This window comes from Belonocnema kinseyi, chromosome 3 (genome assembly GCF_010883055.1).
Source record: "Belonocnema kinseyi isolate 2016_QV_RU_SX_M_011 chromosome 3, B_treatae_v1, whole genome shotgun sequence".
NCBI lineage: Eukaryota > Metazoa > Arthropoda > Insecta > Hymenoptera > Cynipidae > Belonocnema > Belonocnema kinseyi.
Genome location: NC_046659.1, coordinates 105589753 through 105601408, shown reverse-complemented (window position 1 = coordinate 105601408; position 11656 = coordinate 105589753). Strand labels below are relative to the sequence as shown.

The following is an 11656-nucleotide window of genomic DNA, read 5'->3' as shown; positions in this document are numbered from 1 at the left end:
GTACTTTATTGTACTCTAATACATTTCCCAAAGTTTCATCTCGATATTTTATTTACAAAAAAAGTTCTTAGGTTCAAAAAAACATTCAGTGAACTGAAAAACAGTGGTCGGTAATATAGGTATTTAGCTGTGTCACATGCCCTTAACGTACGTATTTCCCATGGAGAATAGATATAGGGAGACCAATCTGTAATGCATGGACTTCACCAAAAACGGTCACACACCCACATGTGTAAAATTACACTTACGTATAGTTCAGAACTTTCCGAGCGTGGCGTTCCAACCGCACTTAAAAAAAATATGGCCGCCTCCATTGTTTTGTTTTGGCAGGTCGCTCGAACAAATAAAGAATAATCAAACAAGGTTTTGTAAAATGTTTTTGGAATAAAAAATTATTTGCCATGGAAGAGGTAGGTAGTATGTTTATGAAAATATCAAATTACTTTTACCAACACTATGCGTGCGACAGGTATTCGACGCGTTTGTAACAGAAACAATGAACATACAACTTTTCAACACTCTGAAAGTCTTGTACACTATACACTTGAAACCACACTAATTCGAAACTTTCGCTTTTATACAGTAATTTATAATTGTAACATCCTTGCCTTTATTTACAAACTATTAATTGTTCAATCAATATTTATTTACATTTGACTCGCGTTCACATCGGCGGCCATATTTTGTTTAAGTGCGGTTGGCACACCACGCTCGGCACAATATTTTTTACAATAAAAAAAAATTTTATAATAAAAAAAGTTTTCTTAACACCAAAAAAGCGGAATAGGCCTCAAAAAACTTTATTTATCACTTAGCGCAAAAATACATAAATTATATCTTACAGATGGCAATCCAGGGTTACGTCCAATATCAACACGTCCCGCAGGACACGACAATTTATTTGCAAGAAGTAGCAATCTTGGATCAACTCCTAGAAATCCATGTTAGTATATTATAATTATTTAAACCTACAAAATTACAGTGCATCTCCAAAATTCGTCATAGGCACTTATTCTGTGTAAATTTTAAATTAACTCAAAAATAGTATTTAAGAAAATACTATATCCATCGCGGCGTACCATGGAAGCCAGAGCAACCAACATGTACGATTGTCTGAAGTTTGGAATGAGGGGAGTTTGGGTGTCGCCGCCTTTAAAATGAACATTAAATGTTAAAAATCAAATTGATGAATTCAATTTAGCGAATATTAATTTTGAACATTGCTAAAATGCTGAACTACAAAGATACTAGATGAGAATACAAAATCTTAAAAAATGTAGCTTCCGTAGGGTCAACTATGTTTTCAAGAATTTTATTTATAATTCATAAATTTATTTTCTCTTTTACGTTATTGTTATGTATGAATTTGTAAAAATACTACATTTTAAAATATTCCAATGTACAATACGATTTCAAAATAACATAATACTATAAAATGAAACAAAGCAGGGTGTTCAGATTGTGAAATAGTTGCATAGAATCCCAAAGTACCCTAAGTATCCTGAATATCGAAATTTCATACCTTTGTTAATACAGATTAACTTTACGTTAAATCCTCGAGATAATGTTTATTTGGAGTTGGATAAAAACGCTGCAAATAATTGAAACCTACAACTGTCTAGCACGGGAGAATTTTAATCCGTATCATTATGAAAATGATATCCCGTCGAATATTTTTAGTTTTTAATTGTTGGTATTATTTTTATCCAACTTTAGATGTATATTATTTATGTGATTTACCGTGTTGCGGATAAGTATCCCACATCCCACACTTCCAGAAAAATCCTAAATTTTCTTAGGAATTGGTCCAAGTGGCGAAGAGAAAAATCTCGGTCAGACTTACAATTAAACCTAGGTTAAAACGTAGGTTCATGTCCGCCGCGATTTATTGTTCTCCATAAAAATAAAATAATGTGGCAAATTTTTACAGAAAATTCAGTACTTTTAAAGGAAATAGCTCTAATTATTAACAGAATTGAGTGAGAAATAGATTTTACGTCAAAATCCTCATAAGGAGAAAATATTTTTTTTTTCCGAACACGTTTATTAACTTTTCGAAGTCAATAAAAGAAATAGAAGATAGCAGGCCGCGGCCGCCTTACCAAATAATGCGTAGTTTTAAGTTGAATCATACTTAGATCCTTGGCGATTAATCTTATTCGCGAGAAAGGGTAGCACTAGCGCTGCCCGCCGACCAACTGTGGAACTAATACAATTAATGGGCTTGCACGGCTGAAGAGGTATTAGTAGCGGGAAATTTAAATTAGTATTTCACACAATATGAAGATAATATGATTTACAGCTTCCGAATCCAATTGAAATTGAAAAAGCAGAAATTATCAGCATATACCTTTGATCACAAATAGTTACGCAATGGTCAGAAAATATTGTATGGTCTCAAACAATTATTGAAAGATAGACAGTAATAGTAAATTATAGCAATAAGAAAATCATATAATTATTATATTGATTCCATTGCATCTAAGGAGGACAACATATATCAGGTTTTTATTTCATTTTAATACTTTTCATGTTCTGAACATTTTATTTTTGAACCAATAATTTCAATCGGCGAGATACCAACAGAATTTTTATTGACGAAATCCATTTCAAATCGGACATAGTTCTACATTTGACATCGCAGAATCTCACGCGGACGAAATATGTTGTTTTTTAGAAGAAATTAGTCGATACCTATTTTCCGGTTTATAAAAAAAATTCTAAACATTAATGCTTATTTGAATTATGTGCTTTGCTTGTTATAACACCCGATTTTTTCCTCCCTACAACTTTTAAACAAATTAAAGGTATTCCCATCTTGATTTTGTACTTTTTTATCGCATTCTTTTGTAATCAGCCGAAAAACTAAAAGGTTAAACTTAACAAAATTGCGGTGATTTCTCTGAAAAAAATATAATTCAATTTTCTCAAAAAATCACACCCTTAATTTCTTTATTTTTTTATTTTTTATTTGATTAGAAATATGCCTTGATAATTTGGGCTGAATAAATTTTGTAGCCAGGAGGTTTTTATTTATTACAATCGAATGTTATACTGTTTCTCGGAAACAATGACAGATACGAAAAAATATTCATAAGAAAGTTAGCACGCGGCCAAAAAAGTTCTATGAAAAATGTATCTTGTTATTTTACAATAACTTCAATCATTCACGAGAAAAATTAAAAAATTACCACTGCCATAGCTTTTATATTGTCCGAAATGTTAATTAACACTGAACACTGAATTCCCTGCATAAATTCGTCGGATTAATTTAGTTTCTTTTTAAAGAAAAATCGCGGCGGACATAAATTTATGTTTTAACCTAGGTTCAAGTATAGGTCTAGACCAAGGGCAGGCCCGGTTCTTTCTTCCGGCCACTTGGACCAAGTCCTAAGAAAATACCAGATTTTTTCGTGAAGTGCGTTATGTGGGATATGAGCTATCTTTAGCTTGAGCAAAAAGCAAATTTTTAGATTCGTTAAAACATTCTTGCATAATAATAATTCCTAAATTGTATTTTACAGTTGCGCGACCACGACGTGACAACTATTCAGCAGGTCTGCCAATGCAAAGAGAGCCCGTGTGTAAGTACATAATAATTTTTTGAACTGAAACAAAATTGACGTGATTTGGAAAAAAATCGAAGTCGTTGATTCCGGAAGACCTTTGAAACATATTCTTATAAGAACTTAATTTCGTATTTTTTCTCAGGATAAAATACTGTAGCTTTTTCGATTTATAAAGTAAACCAAAAACAAAGTTTTTACACAAATATCAACAAAATTTATTTCTACACATGCTGAAAATTCCTTAAAATTACAAAATTTATGAAAATTTATTGCAATTTGTAAAAATTTATGATGATTTATGGCAAAATAGGTGTTCGCCTCTCCAAGGATATTCGGTCTGATCTTCGATTTCTTTATTTCATTGGGAAATGAAAAACATTTAGAAAGATGCGATTTCACAATTACATGTAATTCGTAATAATTCCTATTACCGCAGCTTATGCTGCTGATCAAAATTGATACATTTTACCCTTTGTTTTTTAGGAACATTACAAAAAATATCGTTTGAAACTATTAGAGGTAGGAGATTATTTAAGCATTATTGTAACCATGTTTATTTGGCAACAAATTGGAGTTTTGGAATTTTCAGAAGTTACATTCCTTTAAGATTTTCATATTCCCCCAATAGGTCTTCCGAGTGTTTCCCACAAATTTTCAATCGGATTTAGGTCTGGAGATTGAGCTGGATGATCCAGAAGATCCACTTTTCGCCCTTTCAAAAATTCCTGAACCAGCTTCGACTTATGTTTCGGATCGTTATCTTTCTGGAAAATCCAATTTTTGGGCATTTTTCTTCTAGAATATGGTAAAATTTTTTCTGCCATAATATCTCGATACATAACTTTGTCCATGATGCCTTCAATCTTGTGCAGTGGACCTACTCCTTGCGAAGACATAGCGCCCCAAACCATGACTGATCCACCTCCGTGTTTGACTGTTGGAATTTGATACCGAGAATCGTATCTGGTATTTTTGATATTTCGTCGCAAAATCCAAGCGGGCCTTCTGATTCTTCTTGCTGATCAAGGGTTTCTTTACAGCAACGCGTCTGTACAGTCCCATATCCTTCAAACGACGAGCCTCAGTGCTCCTACTCACGATGGCACGGTTTTCATCGCGGTGTTCATTGGCACTTTCAGATGCTATCTTCTTGACATCAATTGTTGATTTGCGTTTGATGATCTTGTCCACACTAATTGTCCTTTTCCGTGGTCTACCAGATCGTGGAAGGCCCAGTAGACTATGGGTAGTACTGAATTTCTCAATTAATCTTTTTACAGTACTCTTACCAATTTTCAATCAGGTAGCAATTTCACGAGAAGTCTTCATTGTTCAGAAAGATTTAACACAGCTTCCCGAATCTCATGGGTCGTATGTCTCGGCATTTTGACTTCAGAATGACTTGATCTGATAGGTGAAACAATGGACAAACGCGAGGAATCGAAGTTGTTACCACAGCATCGCTTCTAGAGATATCTGAACATAGTGGCCCAATACTATTCACACGTCAATATGGAATATAATCGGAAAAAGCAATGGAATTTTTTTTAAAAACTTGTTACCTACATAATTTCTGGTACAAATAGTATACATAATTCCCGCATCAATGAGTTTTTACTCGAGTTCACCTTTGAAGGAATAGATCAGAAAAACAATGTGGGCCAAAACTTTTGCGCACCACTGTACCCTGACTGTTTTGATATGCACACCTTCTTCATCAAAAAGAGTCATTCTTAAACACTTGTTTATAAATAATAAAAATAACCATGAAGACCTTACGCATCTTTATCTAACTCTTTGAACAATATCGAAACAGTCACACAAATTCCCATTTATCCTCACACTCACTTTGCTATTATAAAATATCTAGTCTCCTCACGTACATAATTTCTTGCAATTCTTTTACCTTGAGATAATTTACCCCCCTAGCATTCCAGACACCCAGTCTCCATTCGTCGCCTAAAACATGACCTTTAGATTGACCGTGTGCATGCCTTTTGTCAATTAAAGTTCCAGTCTTTTCCGAGGCTATTTTATAGTTTGTATTATTCAATTTTTAGATTATACGCAGAACTACCACCTTTATGCAATAAGTCTATTTTCTGAGTTGAAATCATGTCAAATTTTAGTAGCAATACGTCATATGGTACAGACTGTAGTTACAACGTACGTCCCGCCAAACTTCAGTTAATAAAGGAGGGTTGGGAGAGGGGAGCGCAGGACTGGAACCGAGAGAGTCGCCTTGGATTTATGTTTTTGTTTTTATGATGTCCTATTGACATTGATACGTTTATAACATTAAAACTATGAAAATATTACACCACATTTTGGCGGAGCCAAAAAAAATACCTACATAGTTAAAATATTAAAATATCAACTCAAAAGCTTGAAGAAAATTCAAATACTAAGTAGCCAGGTTAGAACAATTTAACCTCGACTAAAAATTCAAGGTCGAATAAATAAAAATTAGTCATGGGAAAATTACAAAAGTTTGGATTTCGAATAATCTAACCTAATACAGCAACATTATGTAGGTCGTTTATTTGGCTCAGAACGCTTTTTTTGTGTCTACGTTATTCAATGTACATAATTTTCAAACAATAATTTCTCGAAATTATTGCCTCAAATTAAATTTTGTTTAAAATACTTGAATTATAATTAAAGGAAATTTAACAAACGAATCAAATATTCCAAACAAAACATTTCCAAATTGTAATTCTGAATTTAATTACGCAGTTTTACATATATTTAAATATTAAATAATATATTCACCAAAAACTTAAAACTAATTATAATGAGAAACTCCTGACATAGATAATTAGATCAGGAACACCGCTGTTGGTCATTAATGCAATTTTATCAATTTCTTTTGAACATTTCCAAATAATTCGTTTTATGTTTGTCATATATATTGGAAGTACGGGTTTTATGGAAAAAAACACTAAGATTATAAAGTGATATAAAGAAGATATTCTACATCCCTTTACAAAACACATGTGGCCGAACGGAAATAATTCGAATGAGAGGGAATTTGTAAAAATGTCAGCAGTCTGATCTTTTGACTTTATCCATTTAATAGTTATAATTTTTCTCTTAATACAGTCCTTTACGCAGTGTTCTCTTACTTTAGTCATATATCTCAACTTATTTCTCTCAATTGCCTCAGCATTGATCATTGCTGCTCCATTATCGCACCATAAAACCATAGGAAGTAATCACTCAGTTAAGAAAATATTTATAGAGTTAGTTATTGAAATCATTTCCTGGCAACTTTCGCTCATCGCGATATACTCGGCTTGACATGTCGACAACGATACATGAGGCTGTTTGTGCGTTCGCCAGACTATCGCATCACCAAATAATTTAATTACAAAACCACAAGTGGTCAAGGAATCTTTACAATCGGCAAAGCTCGCTTCTGAATAAGCGTGAATATTGTTTGTCTCACCTAGGTATTGCAATCCTGAGGCTTTTGTGCCTTTCAGGTATCGAAAAACTCTGTTTACCATTTTCCAATCATTATTTGTTGGATTGACTTGATGCCTGCTCAGCACATTGACAGAATAAGAAATAGCTGATCAAGTCTCACATGCTAGATATAATAAACTTCCTACAGCCTCTCTGCATGGAGCATTTTCTTTTGTCTCAGTCATCTAGTATAATTTCTCCTCATCACAGGCTAATTCTCTCATTATTCTTTCTCGGTTAGCAACCTCAGTAGTAATCATTGGCGTTCTCTGAGGATGTGCTGCGCTGAAATTAAAGTCTTGAAATCGCGTCTTGATTTTCTAGCACATTATTTTATTAAGAATCATCTGTTTTTGGTTTAATTTTTCTGGGTCTAACCCGTTGACGTTTATTTTCTTCACCCGGTTCATTATATTTCCCTTCTTCTGACGTGAAAAACTGATATCTAGCAGAGGTATATCCAACGAAAATAACTCGCCTACCTTCAAATCTAAATTTAGGACCCGTTTTTCTCTGGACTTTTATATAAGATACACATCTAAATCTTTTAATTGTCTGATTAAAACGCTCAGACACACAATTATGCTTAATGTATCAGGACTAGCTAACTGAAGCTCTGCGCCTAATTCCTTTAAAACCTCAAGTGTATAGCCACCTGTAAATTCTGTTCCTTGATCTGAAGGCAAATAACACATCTTAGCGTCATATCTTAACGAGTTCGAGCACTTCTTACAAACATTACGAGACATTGTCCTGGATCACTCTTTGCTTTTATAGGGTATGCCATACCTAATCTCGAGAAATCATCTATGAATATTACGATAAATCTATAGCCTCTAGGATGAGAAATTAGAGTAATTGGTCCTATGACACCTGAATGAATAATTTGCAAAGGCCCTGTGACTCGCCTACGCTTCGAATTAAAAGGGAATTGATTGAACTTAGAAATCATACACACTTCACAATCTAGCAAAGACTCATGAAAAACTGCCACATTTAATTGTTTGTTTTTAGGAAAAGTTCATTGTAACGCCTTAGGATAGGCCACTGAAACGTGACCAAATCTGACATGCTACAGCATGGCTTTATTATTTTTGAAACTTTAAAAATAATTTTCTGAGAAACTTAATTCTGTATCTGGTAATTCTACGACTCGCAACTCATCAATATCATGAAATTTACGATTCCAAATGGATGTATCAACAACATTTGAATGCTCATGCAGCTTATTTTTCTCGTCTTTTGTATCTTTATTTTCCTCAACTCTCCCTCCTGAATCAAAAATCCCGTCAGAAAGTTTCGCACCTTCGCTATTTACAGTCCCTTTTTCATAATTTTTATTTTGAGTTTTTGATTCATCTACTTACATGTTTTCAAGTAATTTTTTCTTTAGCTATAACACTGCGTATATTATATTTTTTCGCGCCTTAATTTTCTTTAGCTAAATTAGCTATTACTTGTCTATTTATAATTTTCGGAAGCACCTCACCATCTGAATCAGCTTTATTAACTACAATCTCAATTATCCAGTAAAGTATTTTACACAGGCCTGAAATAAACAATTCTTTTAATACTTGATCAAATATACCAATTCTTTTACTATCTCAATAGATACCAAGACCCGTCTGTGCAAATTTACGTAACGATAGCAAGTTCTCTGTGAGAGCTTCTGGACAAATAACTCCGTCAATTTCTAGAAAATTTCTATTTTCTAATCTTATTTCTATTTTTCCTTTTCCTTTTGTTTCTAAATCTTCTGGTTTATTTTTATTTGCGCATTTAATGACACCGTTATTTGTCTCGTCAAACGGTTTAAAACTGACTTTTAAGTGGTTCAAATGCTCTGTCGCGCCTGAATCTGCTAGAAATTTTGAAAAGAATGTATCATTACGCGTGTACCCTGCATTAGTGTATGTATCTTGTATGTCCAACGCATTATTCATAGCAAGAACATTCGATACTTAGCGATCGTTTATATTTACCAAATTTTCCTTACTTTTATTGGAATTTTGCTCGCCTGTATTTTCATTGCTTTGCTGGTTTGTTTGCTTGGTGGAATTTTCTTGACTCCCGTCGTTATCATTGCGATAATTTTTATTTTTGTAACTATTTCGACCTCTGCCTCTATACTTATTATACCGACTTCTTTTTGATCCGCTAAATCTTGCATTATTGGTATTTTGTCGTTTTAAATCGCGCCTTTGACAATTACCTCTGTAATTTATACTTCGAGAATGAGAATTATTGTACTTGCTGTTTTTGTACTGTTTATAATTCTTTTCAAACTTTTTCGGATGAAGACCATTAACCGCGATATGATCGGTGAACTGCAAACAGTTCTAACACTGCGTGAATTCACCACTGTTCGGGCAATTCGCGGCAATATTCTAAGTGGTTTGGCACTCATAGCAACGCCTCTTATCAAACCGAGCTAAGTTCTCCGCTCTAGCCTCATTCGCACCGACCCTACTCACCTGATTTTTTCTTATTTTCAGATAAAGAAGTCTCGCCAAGGGTCTTTTCGTAATTTCTAATAATCTCCTTAAATTGTTCACAAAACTCTACTGCTTTGGTCTTACCAATTAAATGTTCCATATTGTATAATTGTTTTAACACCGTATGTGATGTTGAATTAACCTCGTATCTTTTAAGTTCTTTCAATCCATTGATAAAGTCAATCGTATCTTGAATATGCATAACTTTGTTTGTATCTTTGTTTTTTCAACACACTTTCACCTTGTGTATTGTGTATTCGATTTGGCTGTTTTATCAATAATGTGCAAAAATCATATCTTCTGAACTCAGATGATAAATAGACGTAGAAATGTTCAAATTTCGTATTATTATTCAATTTATAATCACGCCGTATACCCCTACCTTTATTTATAATTTCGAGTTTGAACGCTTCTTTTGGTGTCACACCAAACTGGTATATTACCCGGGTTGCTGCAGCGCAAAATTTGGTGACTGCTGAAGTCAATTCGGACAACTTATTTTCTACTTCAGTTAATCTCGCCATAACTGTAAATTTAGTTTTGTCAGTACCCTTATTCCTACTTTTGAGATCAGGTTTATTTTTATTTAACAAATCTGCAAGTAAACTAGGACCAATATCAATCGCGTAATCGCTTCTAACGACTGGCAGACTTTCACCTGTTTTATTTCCTCCAACTATCGATTGTTTATCACTCGCCCTATTCGCCGTTTGCTCTACTTTCTCGTCTCCTTTTCTCTATTCGCTCAAGCTTTTCGCTACGAAGCGCCACAACGCGCAAGCTCCATCTCTGTTTCTCTTGACTCTCATCTATTCGCTTAAGCATTTCGCTACGCCGTGCCACAGCGCACGAGCTCTATCTCTCTATCTCTATCTCTCTCTTTTAACTCTTTCACACATGCGCGGCCGGTAATCGCAACGTGAACCGAAACTCCTTACTGAAAAGAATTCCCGAAAGAAACAAAACTCCTTTGGCCAACGCGTCTCAAGTGGTTCACGGATGTTTTGTTTTTCGCGTCTTTTGCGTTCTCAAAAATTGCTTAGTCTTCTCTTCGTCCGAGCGCGCCATTATCTTGCAGGTTCTTTTACCTTACCATGCAGAGAAGTTCTTTTGTTTTTCCAAACAAAAAACTTCACTCAAACAAAAAACAGCGCCTATTGTGCAGTGGAGGCGTAAAGCACTACATCTCTGTGCCTATAAACTGTTATATATATTATAGGTACGTGTTTTACGGAAAAACAACACTAAGAATACAAAGTGAAATAAAGAATATATTCTACGTCTCTTTACAGAACAGAAATTTTATAATACTTTTGAATTCGGCAGCTTGTAATAAATTCAATTTATTCCAAAAATTATACAATAATTACTTTTAAAGTTATTAGCAATTTAAGAAATGGTGAGTTGTTTTATGACTTGTTTAGTTTTATTGCCCTTCCAGATATTTCACTTTTAGCAGGCCTGATATGATAAACTCAGTGCGTGTCGAAAATTCACGGAATTCAAGGAATGCACGATATTCAATAAATTGAAGGAATTCGTGAAATTCAAGAAATGCAGGAATTTTATGGAATTCAGGGATTTTATAGAATTCTTGGAATTCAAAATGAATTCTGCGAACTCCATGAATATCGCATATTCCATGATATTCTTGAATTCCTTTAATTGCATGACCGTGAATTAATTTAGTTCCGCATAGTCTATGCATTCCTTGAATTCTTTGAATTACATGAATCGCTTAAATTTGATGAATTTCTTGAATTTTATGAAATCCCTGCATTTCTTTAACTTCATGAACTACTGGAATTCCCAAATATCCATGAATTCCATAAATTTGATGAATTTCTTGAATTCCTTGAATTCCCTGAAGTTCGTGAATTCCGCGAACTCCATGCATCTTATAAATTGCGCGAATCAAGTAAATTCTATTAATTCGGGTAATTCCATGAATTCTTTAGGTTTCACGATTTTCTGGAATTCCTTTCATTTTGCAAATTCCGTGAATTATTTGCATTTCGGCAATTCGTAAGAAGTGAAGCGCTGTTCGCTGAGTGCGTGCCCCATCGATGCAAATAAGTGGTAGTCGGATGGAACCAAGTCTGGTGAGTAAGCGGGGTGGGGTAG

The 11656-nt window shown here is 34.1% G+C and overlaps 1 protein-coding gene across 4 annotated transcripts in view; it reads left to right on the top strand.

Moving 5' to 3' along the window:
* LOC117169290 overlaps positions 1 to 11656 on the top strand; it is a 36647-nt gene that overhangs the window by 12821 nt on the left and 12170 nt on the right. For all 4 annotated transcript variants that reach the window (XR_004466647.1, XM_033355592.1, XM_033355594.1 and 1 more), the window contains 2 exons: positions 845 to 943; positions 3525 to 3584. Coding sequence is in view for 3 of the 4 variants with exons in the window: in XM_033355592.1 (XP_033211483.1) it covers positions 845 to 943; positions 3525 to 3584 (159 nt within the window). In the remaining variant the exon portion in view is untranslated. The remainder of the gene's footprint in view (positions 1 to 844; positions 944 to 3524; positions 3585 to 11656) is intronic.